This window comes from Pholcus phalangioides, unplaced genomic scaffold (assembly GCF_987345545.1).
Source record: "Pholcus phalangioides strain wild (caught in Gottingen) unplaced genomic scaffold, Ppha-v1.0 ptg000027l_1, whole genome shotgun sequence".
NCBI classification, from domain to species: Eukaryota; Metazoa; Arthropoda; class Arachnida; order Araneae; family Pholcidae; genus Pholcus; species Pholcus phalangioides.
Genome location: NW_028301617.1, coordinates 4,723,697 through 4,745,527, shown reverse-complemented (window position 1 = coordinate 4,745,527; position 21,831 = coordinate 4,723,697). Strand labels below are relative to the sequence as shown.

Below are 21,831 nucleotides of genomic sequence, written 5' to 3'. Positions count from 1 at the left end.
TAGTTGTAATTATCATAATATAATTTATGAGTTCAAAAATTTCTTCAATCTTTGACTTCAATAAAGAATAAAACTCCAAGTATGCGTCATGTAAAAAACGTGAGAAACCGGGACACTTTTGTCAAAAAGTCGGGACGGCTAGAAAAAGGGAAAAAAACCGGGACTGTGTCGGGACGTATGGTCACCCTACTTTTGACTAAAATTTCCCCCCCCCACGCATTCCAAAAAAATGTGCTGCCATCTACCGGTGAAAATTTGTCAGTTATTTTACAATAGAAAAGTATTGCACTGTATTAATTTTTTTTCTCTCAAAAAATTCTTTTGTTTGATGAAGTCTCAAAATTTCCCACAAATGCTAAGAAATTTCCCACTTGGCTAAATTTTGACTGATAAAGAAAGACACGACATGGAAAGAGAAACTAGCCAAGCAAAGGGAAAGTAGCCAAACAGACAGCGCTCCGGCAACCTTCGTTTCGCCCAATCAGGGCGTAGAATCTGGACTTTCGAACATTTTGTCTGTAGATATGGTGAACTTGCTGATGGCGACGGGGAATTTGCCACAGGTAGTCGGCCATTTTGACGGCCATTTGAAGGCCCGTTTCCACGTCAAATGTCCTTGTAGACTTTTATTTGCGGATTTCTGCTGAACCGAAAAAAGTGAGGTATTTATTACATATTTATTAAAGTTATTATTAAACTCGATGCATTCATTCTAACATGCTTGTTCATTTCTAAACAGTGGCGGATTAAAGCCGGGTTTTCCTAGGAATAGGTTTGTTGCGCAGCGTGAACCGAATTAGACTATTTCGCGCGGGCAGAAACGCGTTACATAATTACGCTACGCGTTTGTGTTTTCCTAGCGTGGCGCATCAGATCAGGGCGGCTATATTATAGTATATGGCTTCGGCATCGGCTACTCTGTCGTCTGCATGCTCTGGTTTGAAGGGGGAGGGAAAGAAAACACACAAGAGTGAAGAGAACATCGGCAAAACGCGCGGCGCAAGACGCATATGACTCATTCAGAAGCAGTCGGCCAATAGCGTCCGACGTAAAACGCTGTCGTGAGCCGTATTGCGCTCTGTAGGAAAACAGTCATGCTGCTTTTCTTACTGGTGAGTGGACGGCGTGTCGCGCTGGGTGATTCACGTTGCGCGCGGGCACGGGAAACCTGCTCCTAGGAAAACCCGGCTTAAAGTCGGTTGAGGCCCCGGGCGCAAAAGAAAATATTGGGCCCCCTTGAATTAGAAAAAGTGTAAAGTTTGGGTTTTCCGGAGCGCTTCAGAAAACGGGACCGGGTGCGCCCGCCGTTGAATCCGCCTCTGTTTCTAAATCCGTTATTAAAACAAATCGCGCATGTAACCAGATAATTCCGCGTATAACTTTCACCGATTGAACCTCAACTACGCGAGGCCCAAGCGCTGGACCAAGAAGGGCACCAAATTCACCATCTAACTCAGGGGTTCTTGACCTTTTTCAGCCGTGTGACCCATGGGACTGTTTATCTTTTTCGAAATGAATGAAACCAGCAACGTAAATACGTTCATTTAGAACAGCCCGTTAGGCCCTCCTCACACGCGCTAACTAAAGTCCGGCAACTGATAAGAGAAACCGTTTCCAGAAAACCAGCACGCATATTTCAATAGACGCCCTCACACGAACGCGACTCAATCACTTGGCGACTGGAAAAGCAATCCAGAGTATATATATTATATGTAACTGGGGGGCTCTGCCCCCCTGCCGCCTTTGGCGGCCAACCCCCTCCCCCCACTTCTCTTCACAACATATCTTGTTTATTTCGTCCCACTTCATCAGCGTGCTATGGAAAGAGACGTGTGAAAGCACCAGCTTACTGAAGAAGCGAATTTTAATAAAAAATAATGATAAAGCAACGAAAAACAAATGAGATTCATCATTCACCCCCAGAAACTGGGGCCCCAGATTCAATTCGCTGAATTTTAGTGGGGCCCACACTGGATATATCTCGGGCTACCGATGTGTTGCAAATTTTACAATGTTAAACAACAAAAATCAATGAGATACATCCAGGGGGGACCCCGAATTAGAACCTATCAACATTCCCATGGAGCACTGACCTGGAAGCTTGTCGGACACACCCCTGTAAGGGGCCACGAAAATTTTTCATTTTTTTCAATTTTGCAACGAATAAAATCCAGGGCCCCACATCCAGTAGCGGGAACACAATACGCCGATTTTTAGTGGGGCCCCAGACTGGCTTTATCTCGGTCTTCCGCTGTTGCAAATTGTATAATGTTAAAAAACAAAAAGAATCAGATTCATCCAGAGCCCCAAAATGAAACCTGTAAACATGGAGGCCCCCGACTTGGAAGCTTGTCGGTCATCCCCCACTGCGATTGCCGTGAAACATTTTCATTTGTATTCGTTTTACCAACGAATAAAATCCAGGGCCCCCAACCTATTACCCGGGACACCAATTCGCATACTGTTAGTGGGGCCCCAGACTGTCTTTATCTCGGGCATCCGCTGTTGCAAATTCTACAACAGAAAAGAATGAGATTCATCCAGGGCCCCCAAAATGAAACTTGTAAACATGGGGCCCCCGACTTGGAAACTTGTCGGTCATCCCCCGGTGAGAATGCCATGAAAAATTTTCATTTGTATTCGTTTTACCAACGAATAAAATCCAGGGCCCCAACCAATTACCCGGGACACCAATTCGCATACTTTTAGTGGGGCCCCAGACTGGCTTGATCTCGGGCATCCGCTGTTGCAAATTCTACAACAGAAAAGAATGAGATTCATCCAGGGCCCCCAAAATGAAACCTGTAAACATGGGGGCCCCCCCGACTTGGAAGCTTGTCAGTCATATCCCGCTGCGAATGCCATGAAAAATTTTCATTTGTATTCGTTTTACCAACGAATAAAATCCAGGACCACCCACGCAACTACCCGTGACCGAATTCGCAAATTTTTTGGAGCCCCCAGACTGGATATATCTTGTGCTTCCGCTATCGCAAATTTTTCAACGTTAAAGCAGCAAGAAAACAATGAGATCCATCAAGGGCCCCTGGAAATGAAAACTTTTAACTTTCCCATGAAGGTATACGTACAATCCCCCCCCCCCTGGTACCCCGACCCTGTGTGTAGGGAGCACTGTTGTTATATGTATATTATACATATACATAGCTCTCGGCATGACCCCCCCCCCTTCCCACAAGGGCAGGCCTGACAGCAGGACCAGAACGGTCCGCATACCCTTTCACACGAGCACTGAAGATGCGGGTGTTTCGCCCGCATCTTTAGGTTGAAATTCGTGCATAAAAACTATTTTTTCGCAATTTTTGTAATTATTTTTCTCCTTCACCCCTGATTCAGTGCTCATAGGCAGCCTAGAGGCATTCTTTGGTGGTTTAATCTAGAGCCACATAGAATATGGGAATAAAGATGTCTTAATTCCGATCCTCACAAGTAGTCGATGGGAGAAAATGTCTTCAAATATTTTCAAAACATTTTGAAAAAAAAAATCCGTCTTTCCGGAAAAATATGAAAGAAAAATTCCAAAAACATCCAATGTTCGAAAAATCCAATCCAAAAACATCCGAAACTAATATGTTCCTAAAAAAAAAATTCAGGAGATATCAAAGAATTTGCAAGTAGAAAAAAAGGGGAGGGGTGGGGACGTTCAAAATGTCTGTGCTTAGAAATATTCACATCACAATTCTGGCCTCGCGTTATTGTCCATTAAAATGAACTTGGGGCCAACTGCACCCCTGAAAAGGCGAACATAGGGCCCCAAGACCTCATCCCTATACCTCACACCAGTCACAGTGCCTCTTTCAAAGACATGGAGAGGTGTGCGGCCATCCAACATGATGCCTGCCCAGACCATTGAACCTCCTCCGCCATAACGGTCGATTTCGCGGACATTGTAGGGTAGATAGCGGGTCCCTGGTTCTCTCCATATGAACGTACGGCGAGAATCGGTGCTTAGGCTGAACTGGGACTCATCAGTGAAGAGAACAGTCGCCCATTGATCCATACTCCAATCTCTATGCTATGTCTAGCGATGTCGTAGATTTAATTTTTTACCGGATTCCCGATATTCACGGTACACTCGTCAAATGGTCGTCCGTGAAAATCCAAATTTCATCGCTACCTCGGAAGATGCTATGTCCCATCTCTCGTGCGCCAACTATAACATCACATTCAAACTCACTTAAATCTCGATAACCTGCCATTGTAGCAGCAGTAACCGACCTAACAACTATGCCAGACACTTGTGTTATATAGGCGTTGCCGACCGTAGCGCCGTACTCTGATTGGTTCCATATCTCTTTATTTGCATATGCATGCCTGCACCAGTTTTTTTGGCTCTTCAGTTTACATTCAGTTCTTTTCATGAAATTCGATAAAATATGCAAATTCTCTTAATTTATTTCACCAGTGTATGTTTAACCGCACATCCTAAAGTGTATTTTTAAATAGCGAAAAACTTTTTTACATTGTTTCTTGGACTGATTAAAATTCTAGACGGGGCCCGCCAGTGGTTTGTGCACTCGTGTGATTTGAATGCTTGCATTACTTGAATGTACAGAGTGTCCCACAATGGCGTGACGGTTTTCAAAATGGGAATAGCAAGAAAACGATGACAGATATCAACGTCATTCTGGCGTGAATGTTAATGTGCGAAGTCAGTAATTTCAGTTACATTATTCATGTTTCAAGGGATTGTAGTTATTGAAATAAAACAAAATTAACCTTTTATGTGGGCAACCTGTGCCTGAAAACCGAATTAAAAGGTAGTTTCCCTGTCTCTTCTGAAACCAACGAAGACATTTTCACGTTTCTAAGTGCAATGTTCGCAGATATATCTAAATTCAAAAAATCGGAGAAAAATCGGCAAAGAAGCGTTGTCCATTAGTTTTTTTTTGCTGCTTTTTTCTCCCAATTTTCGAATTCAAATATCTCAGTAAATACTTAGAAATTTAATTAATAACAATTTCCTTCTTTCGTTCATTCCATTTTTGTTCTTTTCCCTATGCTACTTTTATATGAAAGTTCCATAATAAAAAAATATAATAGTATAGATTATGTAAAAATTATTTGAAAAGTTAATTTAATATTTAAAAGATTAGAATAACACGTAAATTACAATTTACAATTAAACACATTTCGGTTAAATGACAGTTGAATATCATGTGATTCAATAGGCCAATCTCTTGGAAATTGTTTTTTGAAACAAATATGAACATCAGGTTTCCAGAATTGGAAATACGGACACACTATGTTCACACCCTTTCAGAGGATTCAAAATTACCTAAGATTGAATTGTGGCGATTGTTCATAAATTATCATTAAAGAAAACTCTCACAAAATACAAAACGTATGAATTAGTATCTGTATTTGAGTAAGCAAATATGCTTACTTTGTTTTCGTCAGGAAAGTGTAAAATGAAGAGGAGCTTTTTTTTTTCTTTTGTTGGTAATCCTGCGTTTACAACCGAATGAAGTTTTGTAATACTGTATACAATTAATAAAAATGTGAGTTTTGCCAAGCTCCACATTTGCCCCCCCCCTTTTCAGGAAAACGTCACATGAGGAGATCTGCCTTTATAGGACCAGTAAACGGAATTGCGTGACCCCACCTACCATTCTGTACCACAATTTATATTTTATATTCCAAATAGTTACTGCAAACAGATGCTGTTCTGGATTGACCAGCTTCATCCAATTTCGATTATCAAACAAGTTTAAAAAAATCATATTGTAATAAAACATCCATTCAATTTATAGCACTTGACACTGGTTTTATCCCTTCAGATGGTCAACCGTAGCCCACTCTCGAAGACTATCCCCAAAGCCGTCTGGCAGTCGAGTGGTTAGGGAACTAGCTTCTCACTGTGCCGGTCTGGGTTCGGTCACGGATGTCTACTAACATTAACAAATTCCCTGGACGGATCACGTTGATCCATTGGGAATACATGATGATCACGTTATAAATTTTAAAAAAAAGCCCCGGCCGGAGCCATTGAAAGCATTTTTGTTGCAGAAGATTCTTTCTCATATGACGAGTGTCTTTAAAATCAGTGGAATGTTCTGTCGTTTTACCTTCAAAGAGGGCCGAATTTGAGCTGTTGAAATGTTCTTTGTGGTCAGCTGCTTCCAGTCACGGGAAGAACCCCCCCTTTTTTTTTCGTCCTGACCATTGTACCAACACCCTCCATAGATAGCTCTCCGAAGATAACCCCCCGTCTTTAGGGGATGTCGGCTGAACTCTTGTCTTTTTTCCAACACCTTCAGTAATCTGAAACAAGTGCCGATTTGCTTCGTTGCACGCCTACTCACACTCCCACCTCTACTTGTGACAACATTATTTAGGAAGGCCACACACTGTAAATAGGAATCATAAATCATCATTCATAGGAATAAATCATATATGTTTTTACTTCAAATTTCTGTGATCATTAATAAATGCTGTTTTAAGGATTAAGTTATCCTCATTATTGAGAAAGATAAAATAATGCTGAACCCAAGATATTATTTGCATCTAGAAAAATACTTATATATATACACACTAATTGCGATTTATTTTATTTTAAAGGCCTCCAAGACAAAATGCAGCTCGCGCTCAACTAGCAAACCGCATTGGCATGAAAGGTGTCTTCGCACCTGATCTAGTAAGATTCTTGGAAGTACGAGATAATATATATGATATAATCAGCCCTTTCAGATCGCAACATACCACACCAAGAAGTGAGAGAGTTATACGCTATGAAAAACTTAATTTTGTTTATTAAAAACAGAGTTTGGTTTTAACTCTGTTAACATGTACACTAACTGTAATTTATAAAACATTTAATTTAATTTGCTGTAGATTTATTTTGTTTACATCATTAATTTTGTTATGTCATCAAAATTAAGTTGGCTGTGATCAAGGGGAAAAGGGTAGACGGGGCAATTGGAAACAATTTTTGGTCGGTTTGAACATAACATGCAATTAATCTGCTGGAAATGTAAAATGACTTCTTTTTAAGGATTATATCTATTCTGTACTTGTTTAGAAACTACTACTATGAGGTAACAGAAGATAGTAAGTTGATTTAAAGCCACCTTAAGCCTGTTACCAATCACCCTCAAGATTTTGGAGTAATTGAAAACGTGCATTCCCGCCTAAAAAGTAATAATTCCAGTAGTTTCTGCCAGCATGGTCCAACCCCTCCGGGTAAATGGATTACATTCCACCAGGGACAGAGCCTGGGCGACAACTGGCCTTCCAGTCTAAGTAGTGTGGACCGAGCGTCTTTTTCTTGTAGTTTCACTGCATTTTCTGGCAAGAGAAAACCAGTCCCGTCATTTGGAGAGGGGGGGGGGGAAGTAAGGGGGGCCAATGCCCCCCAGCTTTTGAAAACACACTAAAAATAGTATATATATATACAAATATATATACAGGGTGATTATAAAAAAACTATCCCGACATATGGGCCCCTAACTGTCATACCATTCACACAAACTGAAACTTTGGCATAAGGTATTTTGAGGTATGCGCTCAAGAATGATATGGAAAACAACAGTGTCACTCTAACAGTTACGGTTACAGTGAGAAAATTTCGAAAATATCAAATGGCAACACCAAGTTTTTTTGTTTTGGAATGCGATCTCCATGCTGAAAAACACTAAATAGTGTTGGAATGGCACCTGTAGCACGAAAATCCCCGGAGCTAGGCAAGGAAAAAGGACTTTGCAGTGCACCAGAGCATTAATGTTCGTTTCATTCGTCACACCGTTTCTTCGGCTGAGATCCCAGCCTGATTAGTCCTCCACAAGGTCATGTGGAAAATTTGTGAAACACAATAAAATGCTTTATTTTATGCTGCTTCTCTGTCCTTATTGGTTGTCCTCACTTTTAGCCTATCTACCGCCGGTGATTTTCATGCTACAGTTGTCGTTCGAACGCTATTTAGGGTTTTTCACAATGGAAATCACATTCCAATACAAAAAACTTGGTGTTGCCATTTGATATTTTCGAAATTTTCTCGCTGTCACCGTAACTGTTAGAGCGACACTGTTTTTTCCATATCATTCTTGAGCGCATACATCAAAATACCTTATGCCAAAATTTCATTCAGTTTCTGTGAATGGTATGATAGGGGGCCCATATTTCAGGATAGTTTTTTTATAATCACCCTGTATATACGTACATTGAGTACATGTTGTTTGCCCCCCCCCCCCCCGGAAAAAGTTAACATGACGGCTCTGGGGAGAAAACATAGTACTTCAATTCCAGATCAAATAAAATCAAGGACTTATAAAAAGTAAATAAATAGTGAAACTGTAGATAACAAGTAAATTATGAAATAATACAAATTAAGTACCAAAATAATATCAAACACTAAGAATAATGTAAATAAAATTGTTTTCAACTACCCCAAGGCTCTAAACATTTTGGGGCAGTTGAAAACAGGATAGATGGTCGTCAGAAAGACTTAAGATGAAAAAAAAAAAACCACTGCATGATGTTGTGACTATAATTATCACATGGCAACAATAATTTGCCCCTTACCTTTTTGTATCAGTAAGGTAGGGACGCAAAACTTGGAAAACGTGCAACAGAATTTTGTTAACTATCAGTTGTTACCTAGGCCCAATCAACTTCTATCGAAAAAAGTCCAATAACTTGACCCTGTTCATTAGATTTCAATAAAAGCGACCAAATCGCTCGCAGCTGTCTTGATTCCAATCACCCCGGCCGACCCTATTACAAAAGAATTTTTTGACTGCAACTCACTTCAACCCTAGATAACTAAACATTCGTCTAATAGACTACCAACCTGCGCCAGTTTTGCAAATTCAAGCTGTTCCCGTTTGCACTATTTCACTCACATTGCCTTCGTAACTAGTAAAACAAGGTTTTTTTATATTTATTTTTAATTGAAATATTATAATACTTCTTTTGAGTTACACTAATTTGTTTGAAATAAAGAAAGGAAGTATAAAAATATATACTTGTTTTTAATTTGTAGTCTATGTGTCGAATGATTAGCTACTTAGTAACACTGATTCAAGTTTAGTTATCTAGGGGCGGGGGGTAAATGCAGTAAAACCTTTTTTTTGCTGACACTGGTGGAGAAAAAAATTTTGTCCTGGCCGTTAATCAGAGGTTTTAGAAGCATACTTTTATTACACATGGGGAAATTATCATTTGGCTGTACAAGAGGAGTGACCGCATCAGAGGGGGGGAAGGGTTACTGTAATTAAGGGAATAGAAATTGAGTGGTGAACGGAAATAATACACGTGAAAATAAACTTACGGACATTGGTGGGTCATTCCCTAATTCAGAGGGTGGCGATATGTGATTCAGAGGTCACTAGATGTGGGGGAACTTGGACTGGGATATTTTTTCAAGATGAGGCAGTAGAGCTGGAGCTGACCATTGAACTCAAAGGATCATATGTTTATACTTGCAGCTTCTATTGCACCCCTCCCCTTTTGGGCCATTCTATCGTCCAACCGTGGAGTGATATTGACCACTTTGGGAAACACTGAACTAGAGCTAGACCATACACGCTCAACTGAGGATGTGCGGGCCAAATGTGGCCTGCGATCTGAAAAATAATTTTGTAAAAATAAACTAAGTGGCACATTGCTTGTGTTCACCAATCGAGTACTTTAGCTCTTTGGAGCCACCCAGTCAGTTACTTCGTACAGGCCATACCTACAGATCCCCTAGATCCCCCCACATTTACAGATCCCCTAAAAATCAAAGACCTGTGGCATACTGCAGAGGTTCTCAAACTGTTGTCACACGCGGCTCCCTTAACCAATTCATGGTTCAAATCTGAGGCTCTCCAGAAGTTTAGTGGAGATTTTCACTTATAGAAGAACCACTTCAAAGCATATACATAGGCATACAAATCAATATCTTCAGCTTGCTGAGACGCCCCCCCCCCCCGCCAACAAAGGTTGAGGATGCTTCTACGAGCTGCGATGCACATTTTGAAAAGCAATGGTCTATTGTATGGTTAATTGTGGCTAGTCTGCAGGGACTCCAGTGGTTATGTTCCAGACAAGCCTGTGCATGGGGGGCAGGATACTTATTCTTTTCACACGCCGTTTCTTTGCCATTCAAACAGTAACTACGACTTTGAAACAAATCACATCACTTAAAGAAAAATTAGACTAAATACCTGGTACAAAAAAACAGCATAGGATTTTTGTGCTTAATATATTTTTGTCCTGAAAATTTCAGATCAAAATTTATCATTTTACATTTGCCATTCCAAAACAAATCAATGAAATAATAACATTTTGTGATTAACAAATAACTAAACGAAAAACATAACTAAAGTATTTGACAAAAAAAAAGGGGAAAAACATAAAAGGATATCACATATATATTTAAAAAAATAGTGTATCAAAGAAATGATAATGAGGCATATGTGCATTTATACATGCAATATCAAAGTGACTACTGACATCAATACAGGGTTCCCAGCAAAATCATCTTAATAGCTTCCCAGATCAAAACCCAAAAAAATTTTCCTCACAAAAAACTAAATTTTCCTTCCAATAAAATATGGTATGTCTGGTCTCAGACATCCATTTCCCCAGTAAATGTCTTTCCTGAAAAAGATTATGTTGTAGATGGAATCTACATCTTTCCCCGACTTTTGCTAACCATTATACTTTTTCTTAGACCACTTTTAGTTTCACTGACTTCCCAGGTCTTCGAGAACCCTGCACTATAACATTGTAAGGGGGGAAAAAAATGAATTGCAAGTTGTTAAACGTGTACATACAAAGTGACAAGTAAGGCTATTAGAAACAAAGCACACAAACATGCGATTAAAATATTCAAGATATGTATAACGGAATGCAGAAAATTTCCGAAACACAAATAAACAATAAGTTTAGGGTAACAAGATTTTTTTCAGGACAAAAAGGAATAACAATAACGCCAGAATATATTTAGTTAAGAAAATAAAAAACAACACACACTCTGTGCGGTCATGACCCGTCAAAATACAAAATAAAGAAGCAGAATTCTGCAAGATGATCCTTTAATCATACATTTTTTATGTAAGTTTTTTGATACTAGAAAAATTTGCTATATTCATAATATTAATTTTTAATCCAACACTTCATACATCTTTGGCACCAAAATGAGAAAGAAAAACACAAAATGATATCACATATATATGTTTGAAAAATAGTATCAAAGAAATGATATACACATATCTAAATATCACAGTGACTTCTAGTATCCATACAGGGTTCCCAGCTAATTGCTCCACTCTTCCACCTCCAAGAGGAAAAAATACAGAAAAATTGTGTTCCGTACAATAAAAAATGAGATGCTTGATTTCCTGTACAACTTTTACTCCCACTAATTTGAAATTTTCGACACATAGCAAATGTTTTTCACAATTTTTTATTTAATAAACAATATATTTTTTTCCTTTCCAGATTTTTCGCCCGACTGTTATGAAATATTAGTATATTTTCAAGACACATTTTCCCAGAAAATATTTCTTTACCTGACTTCTTAGGTCGCGGGGGAACCCTGCAATATAATGACACTGTGAGAAAGAAAAAATGAAATTCTGAGTTGTTAAAAGTACATGTTACAAAATGACAAATATACGACTTTCTTGAACATGATGACAAGCGTTTAAAATATTTGAGCATAACAGAATGTATATTAGAAAAAGAAAACACAAACAGGTGAACAAGATTAATAAGATTTTTTCTCAGGACAAACTGTTCTTTCAGTCATCAAAAACTAAATATAACAAAAAAGGAGTAACAATAACATGAATATATACTATCTATGAAAATAATATACATATCTGTGCGATCATGACTCATCAACACACAAAATAAAGATACAGAATTTGGTAAGATGATCCACTAATGTAATCAGTTTTCTGATAGCAGAAAAATTGGGCATATTGACGATACAAACACCCCTACATCTGTGGCAGCAAAATGGGGAAAAAAACACACACAAAAGAATATCACATACGTATTTAAAAAATAGTATTAAAAAAAAATCCAATTTATGCATATTTAAATATAAAAATGACTACTAACATCCATACACAGGATTTTCAGCAAAAGGGGGAAAAATGCTTAATCATACATCAAAACTTCCTGGATTTTTTTTCTCCGACAAAAATGCTAAAAATTTCCCTGACCGAAATTCAAAAATTTCTTTTATGTAAAGGTCATACACAATATCAACTTCAACCAAGTGCTGATCCAAAGCTAATGCACCCCCCCCCCTTATATAACGACATGTGAGGGAGATAAACAACAAATCACAAAAAAAAACAAAACAAACAGTAACAGAAGAATGGTGAGTTATTAAACTTGTATGGTACAAAATGACAAGTAAGGTTTTCTTGAACGAAATAAGTAAACATGCGACTAAAATATATGAGATATGCATAACGGAATATAGAAAATTCCAAACTCAAATAAACAATGATAAATTTATGTAACAAGATTTTTCTCAGGACTGAAACAATGCTCTTAGTCATCATCAACTAAATTTCACAAAAAAAGGAATAACAATAACATGAATATATATCATTTACGAAAATATATATATATACACATCTGTATGATTGACTTATCAACATACAAAATATAGAAACAGAGTTCAGTGAGATGATCCATTCATTAACCATGTATTCGGTTTCTGATACCAGAAAAAAAAAAATTGAGCACATTTGCAACACTAATACTTTGGTATAAAATAGTAACATAATTTGGCACACACTGATATATATTTGTACAATAATATTTGGTTTCCTCGAGGAAGACATTACACAGATCTCTTGGAATGTCACAAGAATTCTGGAAAAAAAAAGATCACAACTGTTATGTAAAATGAGAAAAAACTTATTTTTTTAACAGATTTTGATTTGATAAACAAGATGTATCAGATATATCTTGTAATATGAGTAGAACTTATAGATATCAGCAATTAGCACAAATTTGCAAATTATTGTTCAATAGGTGAAATAGTACCTGCAAAACCGCACTAAAATTAAATAAAGTGAATGAAAAAAAAAAAATCACCATCACAGTCCTGAAAATGTGAACCAGCAAGAAAGAAAGATGGAAAGTAGAATACAGATTTAAAATATTTAACTATCAATGAGAAACAAGAACTTAAAAGAGGCAGACATGCCAACTTTTGAAATCCAGAAATGATACAGAGACCCCCCCCCCCCCCGGGCAGGTCTTGTGTGGCCCCTGAGCGGAATATAATCATTGTCGATGGATAATTTTAGGTATATGAACTCTTTAAAACAGTTGTATATTTCTTTTGAAGACATTTAATCAGAGAAAACAATTTAAAAAAACTTCAAGATATAAAGCTGCTGAAAAAAAAAGCAAGCACCAGTGGTATCACCTATCATATGGTGTACAGCCAATCTCACTATGCTATTGTGTTTGCTGCATAGTTGTAAATAGAACACAATAATAGTTATACAGGGATTTCAGCAACCAAGACCATCCTCTGATAAATGGTTGCTGATAAACACTAAGTAAACAAATTCACGTCATTGTCAGTTTGCTTAAATGCGGTCACCGAGACTTTTTAATGGCTGCTTGGGCGATGGAAGTGATGTCGTGAAAGCTCAAGGAAAATCAAAAAAGTTTCAATCTAAAAGAAATTGGGAAAATTCTTCCGAATCTAATTTTCTGCTAAAATCCAGAGGAATTTTTAACAGATCCAGAGAGCGGGAGGAAGGATTAAAAAAATCTGCACTCTTGGCCTAAATTTGAAGAGTTGGCAGGTCTGAGAACGTTTGCCCTCAGTTTTCTTCTGCTACTAGCTAAAATTTAAATCACAGCTGTGCTGGAGATCTTCAGAGGTGAAAAAATGATGAGATGCTCTGCTTTTAAGACTAACCAGGAGAGCATCTAGTCAGCAACTAGTCACAATTTGACCTCTGAAGATGTCCACCACAGCTGTCGGTGAAATGGTAGGTAGCAACAAAAGATGACTCTACGGCTGTAAAGGCAGTTAAGTTCTTGCTTCTAATTACACTCCGTCTATGAAAGCCCATGACAACAAATATAACTATTACTTACCACTCAATTCACAATCTTTGCTTTAATTATACTTTCCAACTGTTTAACGAGTGATGGAAATGATGCCCTAAGTTCGGGTGGGATATGCCAACACTGACACATTACTTCATAGCTGTTGGGATGATAGCATGTTGCATTAGTTCAAAGATATTATTCATTTATAATACAATGAATACAATAGATTGAAAGACAATAAGAAAACTCTCTTCCACCTACTACTAAAAAAAATGATGAATAGAAGCTTTGAAGCCTGTCTCAAGGTGGAGCAGCTACACGATACTAATCAATACATCACCACAGTAACATCAATTTGTCTACTTTATCTGCTGACATTGTAGTCATTCGTGGTTCTCAAAGGAGATTTTCTCCTTTCCGGTGCAATTCGATGCATATATCTGGTGCTGTCGTGAGCGGAAGGCCTACAAATGAAGTCACTAGATCATACATGATGAATGGTCATAACGCGAACAGCTTGACAGTGCTGTCATTGAATTCATAAAGCGTTGGGGTTTTGCTACTTAACATCATTTCTATCATGGGTTGCAGAGGGGATGGAAAGTTGGACATGAATTTTAGCTATTGTGCTCGGGTGGGAATACTCTGGAAGCTCAAAGGCAGTTATTGAGAGCGTTTTCAGATAAAACTGGAAAATTTTTGGGAAATTGCTAACTTTGTTTTACTAAAATACTCATAACTCATTGAATAATGACAAGCCACATTTTAAATTGACATAGTGTATGTTTCGTGTACAGCGTCATGTTTTCTCTGAATTTCATAAAAATTGGTTGAAAACTCAACATGTTATAAGCAAAAATCAAGCAATGAAAATTGGAATTTTTACAGAAAGTATTCATATTTTTGTCAATATTTGGAGCCATTTTCACCAAAAATGCAGAAATATTGCACAAAATCAGTACAATATTTTTTAAAACTTGCAAGTTTTAAAAAAATATTGTACTGATTTGCAGCATTTTCTGAGAGATACAGGGTTGATCAATAAAATTTTTTCTTAAAAAATTTTCTGTCAATCCCCTAAATGCACCTGCGACTAAATTTTCCCTAGAAATTGTGAGTACAAACACAGCATTTGCATGACCGAAATTTCAGAATGATTTGCCCAGTATTTTTCTAGAAATTTAAAAAAAATATCTAAATTCAAAAAAAAAAAAAAAAAAGGAAGCAACTCAACTTTTGGAAACATAATATACATTGAAGCCCATCAACGTAATTTTAAAAACAATTGTCAGTTAACGGGAGGTGGCCATTATGGGAGTTTACATTGTACATCATTTTGCAAGGAGGAGAAAAAGGTTAAACAGCTATAACTATCAACTAAAATGTTCATTGGAAATGGACAAAACATAACAGATTAAAAATAATGATCCCTGATTTAAAACTGAAAAAAAAGTCATAAGATATTCTTTGAAGGTGAAAAAAAAAACCCAAAAAACCACCACTTTCTCACATATTTTCTGGGCATCCCTCAGGCATTTCTAGACGGTTGCCCTCATTCAACAGATCATACAAAGCTTGGCGTGAAACAGAACTATATGGCGTATCTCCTCTGGTCATCAACTCCCACAGAACCACGCCAAAAGACCACCTGTGCAATAAAACATGGAACATAAAATTATTAGGCTATTAATATTTGTGCAGAAAAGATTTTTGTTTATTACGTGAATGACACAGAAATATCAACAAGCAGATTTCACAATTTCTTCGGCACAATGTTTGTTGCAGTAAAATATATAAAGTCAAAAAATGACTTTATATATTTGAATGAAATATATAAAGTCATATCATATCATCATATTTCAATGAAACATTTGTGTTCGATTTTTTCCTAACACCATACTTGGGCTAGAGACAAAAGATGCAGTTGATCTCATTACAAAAAACCAAAAAAAATTTGTTTAGATGTTAAAGAAATTTCACTAACAGAATTTCATTATGCCTAATTCAGCTGGATTATACTTCAGTTTTACAGTCTGAATTCTGGATTAAATGTGATTATAATTATATACAGTGGATCTCGCTTAAGGTTTAAAGAAAAAACAGTCATAAAAAATGTTGTAAGTGGGAAAATGCTTCAAATGGGAAATCTTAATGGGAATTACTTAGAGACCACGGAAATAAATCTTATTAAGCGGGAAAACGTTATAAACAGGATCGACTGTATATTAAATTTTACAGCTTTCGAGATACAGTAAAACCCCTGGTTCAATGGGAAACTTCTTACGATATAGGATATGCTAACAAATACATTAATGAATGAATGCCAGAACTCTGGCTCTGGACTTATCCCGTTGAAGAGATCTTTTCCAGCCCAGCTTCGTGGCAGCTGTTCGGAACAATTTATTTTGAATCAAAAAGGAAAAAAATTTAACCAACTTGTGAAATTCTCACAATATTGAAGGGGGGGGGGGTTCATCTGTTATCTTACACTTGTCATATTATATAGGGTGATCAGCGAATATGCCCTTATTTCAAAATTAAATATCTCTACAACAAAGATCAATAGAATTATGTGGCAAACGGTACGTTTATTAGCAAAACTGTAAGAATATTGTACAGAAATTTCGAAAATTTAGTTTTTTTTTAAAATTAAAAAAAAACAAAACAACAAAACTGGAGATTTTGGGGTTCCGAAAATCCTCATTTGTTGAGAAACCACTGCATTCGCCTAAAGTTACTGCATGGACTATGGTATGCGCCATGTGTGCTGACAAATTGTTCCACAATTGTAACGTAACGTTCAGTAGTAATCGTTTCTTGCACGATGAAGGGACCGATAACGCCTCTGACGCATACCGTGGCCCATGCAGTAACTTTAGGCGAATGCAGTGGTTTCTCTTCACAAAAATGAGGATTTTCAGAACCCCAAAATCTCCAGTTTTGTTTTTTTTTGTTTAAATTTTAAAAAATTAAAAAAAAACTAAATCTTCGAAATTTCTGTACAACATTTACAGTTTTGCTAATAAACATACCATTTACCGCATAATTCTATTGATCTTTGTTGTAGAGATATTTGATCTTGAAATAAGGGCTTATTCGCTGATCACCCTGTATATATAGAATACAAAAAAATGAATAAAAGAACAAAAATTCTGATTGTATAATATAAAATATCCACCAGAGCAAGTCGTCTCGCTTAACACCTTATAGGTGAGCAAGTGAGAATGATTGGTGTTATTAATTTCTGGGCTAACAGCCAGCATCAGTTTTTTCAGGTGGAGTTCACACGTTCTGATGAATCGAATGAAAAAATATAAGAAAATCTGCATGAGAATCTCACGCGATAGAAGTGAAACTTCTAGGTTGTTAAAGTCTGATTTGACATGACTAGATTCACCTAGCCTCACGTCTATCAAGAACAAATAGAGAGAGAAAAAGAAAAAATAAGAATACACACATATACACATGTGTGTATGAACAACCAGGCTGAGCCATCTCACTCAACACCTATTTTGGTGAGCAATGTGGGATTAGTATAAATGAAGAATTACCTGATGCTGGCAAATAGAGTAAATCAATGGTCTTCAATCATGGTCCGTAAAACATTTTACACAATTTATATAGTCATTACATAATTTTAGATTCAATGAATGAAAAAAAAGTCTGTTTTTTTTAACTCACACATCAGTTTTTGTATTGAATATGCCCCTTTGAAAAGCTTCAGGAGCCATCCATCTATAGAGCATAGTTTCCTGAAAAAATAAAATATGTATCTATATATATATATATTCAAAAATGAAAAAGTTGTAGCCAATGTCTAGGGCTCTAATTAAGGGGGGGGGGGGGGGAAACACCCTGACACTGGCTTAACACCAAACATTGTCGAGAGCATCCCTTTGCCTCCAAAGCCTAAATAGATGCTCGATCCCCCGACATTCTGCTGTAGTACCACTAAATTTAAAAATATAAAAAACATAGAAAAATCAAAATAAGCCAATGCCCCCCCCCTCCCCCTCCGATGAGAGTCCTACATATTGGCTACGATTTTCTTCATTTTTGGATTCTTCGATTTTTTCATTATAAAGTTTTAAAATTTTCAATTTCCAATTCACATAATTAATTTGTTTTCAGTTTTTCATGCATAAACAATGAAACTTTAACAATGTTTTTTCACTACGCTGCATATTACATGTGCCTACGGCACTAGTATTGGTGAGTTTTGACAAAAATCAATTTTTCATAATGTACATATATCATCATCATCAAGCAAGCAAGAATAATTTTGGGCCAAAACAACATATTAGTAAGCACAGGTAATTCTTTTCTGTCTCTCCTCACAATATAATACATTCTTTTCTTTGAGTAGTTTTCCAAAGTCTACTCTGTCAACTCTCTTTGATGATGCAGAGCAAATTATATTTAGCAAATTAAGTTTTTTCAAGAATGACAATCCTTCAAAACCACTTCCAAAACAACAGAAATGTGTTTCTGTCATTCTTGAAAAAACTTGAAAAAACAAAAAAGTAAGGAGGCCAAATGTGAATAAGGCGAGGTTAACTGGACGATTTTACTGTGCCGTCAATTCTTTTTCTTAAAGGGATTTGCTTACATTTCTCTGTTCAATGACGGCGTCATCATTTCTGTGAAATGAAGCATTTTCATTTCTACCTCTTTGCAGAGCTTTTTGAACATTGTTTATGCCTCTGCATATGCTAAAAAACACAGAAGACAATCCAATGTTATTGGGTAGCATCTGAATCGCAAAATCTAGAGTAGGCCTATGTAGCCAACTGCTATGTTATGCCCAGCTTAAGTGCTGTTTCACCTAATACACAAAATGGGAACCATATTTTTGAATGATGACTGTTAGTTACTGTGCAGTGCAAGACCATGAAGTAGTAAATAAAAAATTATTTTTTTCCATCCACACAGAAGTTTTTAATGACTACTCAAAACATTGACAAAAAATTGAGTTTTTGAACCTCAAAATTAGCAAAAGAAAAATTAGTAACCAAATGATCCACATACACCCCTGAAATAACCTGAAAAAATGATAAATTTTTCTGTTTTGGCAGAATCGTCAATTGCAATATAGTAAATTTGTATTGTTTGGCTATACGAGGTATATCCACGATTCCCTCTTCATTTAAAAAATGTTACATGAATTTTTGTTGACCGAATTTGGTGAAAAAGTAGGACAAAACCTAGAAAGTAGGATATTTCACCAAAAAGTAAGAAAAGTAGGAGCCCTGCTAGCATTACATAGGTGTGTTTTTATTGACTTTCAAATTAGTAGGCCTGGCTAAAACAAGATTTCACACACGGCAATCAGCTGAATCTAATATGCACATGAAAATTTCATTCATCAATAATGTAATCTTAAAGCAGCTACACACACAGCTAAAAGCTTGGCAAGCATACATGCTAAATGTTTTCATACAAGTATGCACAATTTCCTTTTTGGCACCATATGGTACAAGTATGCTCACACAAGAACCATTTCGTAATCAGAATACACAAAATTGAATCTAGCTCAAGCAGTAATTTGCTCAATTTGGCAGGTGGCTACAAAATATACTTAGAGACGTGGGCCCCACATCCTGGAGTAGGGCCTCTAGGCTGGGATCTTTTGCGGGCCCCTGGTCAGACTTTTTACAGGCCCTTCTATAGTTAATTTATGGCATAAAAAAAAAGGTGAGTTTTGTCCTGGGCCCCAGGGCTAGAGCCGTCCCCCCCCGCCCTTGTTGGGGGGGGGGGGGGCATGCTTGGATGTATATCATCCGCCCTAAGAAATTCTGCTGCTTTTTAAGGTATATTCAGCAGATTGTATGCAGAAAAAATAGGGTAGTAATAACAACATCATATGATACGAAAGCACAGAAAATTGAATATGATTGGCTATATCTTACATTATCGATGATATCCTCATTGAAAACTCCAGCGTAGACTTCCCTTGCAAGACCAAAATCAGCAATTTTTATCACGAGCTCCTTAGTCACCAAAATATTCTTCGCAGCCAAACTACCGTGGGTGATCTGCGATATTAGATCAAAATAAAAAAAAGTCCCATCTATAAAAAGCTGATAAAATTAATGTTTTGAGCAACACAGTCCATTTATACAAATAGAATCATAGCTACTCACTCGACGGGATTCAAGATGTTCCATTCCAAGAGCAATTTGGTAACCAAATCTTAGCAAGTCATTTAGTTTTAATTTTCGTACTTTGGTTGTCATATTGTTGGTGGCAGCTAGTTTAGATCCTATTAACAAGTTTTTCAAACTCCCATTATCTGCGTACTCCATGATTATCCACGGTAACCCTTTAATATAAATATCACAAATCAATGATTCAACCAAGTATAATTACAACACTGAGAATGACACAGCAATGGCAACAATGCAAGAGAAAAGAAAACCAAGTGTGTGCGCACGCACGAGCACACAAACAATGATAAAGCTCAAATAGCTTGTACAAGGGTATTTGAGAATACTACAGCCTTGAAAATTTGGAAAGTCACCAGTCATTCTTCAATCGCGGAAAATCTTCAGTTGCTGGTGCGAAAGAATTCCAAATATTCACTGTGTTTTGCCATCTTGTAGAGAGTGTAATGATTTACCATCTTAGTTGAAAACAGGCTAGTATGATAGGATTTTATTTGAATGCCTACAGGATTACTATAACTTAGTAACTGAGAAAAAGATAACAATAATTTGGAGTTTATTGGCAAGATGCAGTGGCGGATTACCGCACAGGCGCATGAGGCGCGCGCCTGGGGCCTCGGCAGAACGGGGGGGCCTCCAAATAGTTGTGTGCTTCATCCTACATATGAATTTACATGCGCATCAACAAATCTCTTGAACTAAGTACAGTATCTGCTCTCCCTTTTTTGTTTAACCGCAATTTTTTTTTTTATGTATACTGTACGTATAAGAGTTATGGAAGAAAAACGGGAACTGAAAGAAAAGAACAATTTACAAGACGCAGCTCTCAAGGGCCAGTTCTTCCCAGACAAAAAAGAAAGAAGAGACATTGTAAAGCGATCATTCAGGGAGGGTCATTTGCAAACAGTATTTCCCTAAGGGCACAAGCAGGAGGAGGGGTGAGAATAGCAGGTCCTAATGTCTGTCCGAAATGAAAATTGGAGTGAAGGCATAAACAGATGTCTCATTCCACAGTATTAAATGCTTTTATGGGCGCCGATAATACGACAGCTTTGGTGTAAGCTTTTGTATACAGTATAATGGATGGCAAGATGGCTATCGGCAAGCGGCGACATCGACAGGAAGAGACACTCGTACTAATTAAAATGAATGTAGTAGAGCTCTTATTGTGATTTTGTCTCCCACTTGTTTGAATGAAATACTATAAGCTGGTTCAAACAACATATACATTTGCAATCTATGACTGGAACCATACGACCATATGACAAAAAAAAGTGGGGTTTGAAATGAATGCTGAATGACATGCATTCTGAATCACATGATTTTTCTGTTTCTCTTTTAACACTCCCTCCCCGGCTGAAAAAAAATCAAGGGGGTTTCTTTTCCTTCTTTCTAAAAAAAAAGAGCTACATTTTTGGATTGGTCAAGGAGGCTTGGGTAGACAACATCTTTGTGTCAGACCGAAAAGTGTTTATTGTTAATGTAATTGTAATGTGTGTTATTGTAATGAAAAAAAATTTCATGCCGATCCTCAAGATTTCCTTTAGGATTTAGATTGCAGAATCTCCAAAAATAACGGTAAGCAAAACTAAAAATATATAAATTATCTGATAAATTTTTATTTGAG

The 21,831-nt window shown here is 37.1% G+C and overlaps 1 protein-coding gene and 1 long non-coding RNA gene across 2 annotated transcripts in view; one reads left to right on the top strand and one right to left on the bottom strand.

Annotated features, from left to right (window-relative positions):
• The first annotated feature begins 522 nt into the window (after positions 1–522).
• LOC149068223 (uncharacterized) lies at positions 523–6,842 on the top strand. The gene is made up of 2 exons (XR_016195240.1): positions 523–657; positions 6,580–6,842. It is a non-coding gene; the product is annotated as an uncharacterized LOC149068223 (long non-coding RNA).
• A 3,350-nt stretch (positions 6,843–10,192) lies between these two features.
• LOC149068222 (fibroblast growth factor receptor 1-like) overlaps positions 10,193–21,831 on the bottom strand; it is a 40,384-nt gene continuing 28,745 nt past the window's right edge. Inside the window, exons 11-16 of the mRNA XM_089251664.1 lie at positions 20,184–20,362; positions 19,950–20,075; positions 17,722–17,792; positions 15,551–15,688; positions 14,086–14,197; positions 10,193–12,837 (exon numbers count right to left, since the gene is read on the bottom strand). Coding sequence (XP_089107790.1) covers positions 14,089–14,197; positions 15,551–15,688; positions 17,722–17,792; positions 19,950–20,075; positions 20,184–20,362 — 623 coding nt within the window. The 3' untranslated portion in view covers positions 10,193–12,837; positions 14,086–14,088. The remainder of the gene's footprint in view (positions 12,838–14,085; positions 14,198–15,550; positions 15,689–17,721; positions 17,793–19,949; positions 20,076–20,183; positions 20,363–21,831) is intronic.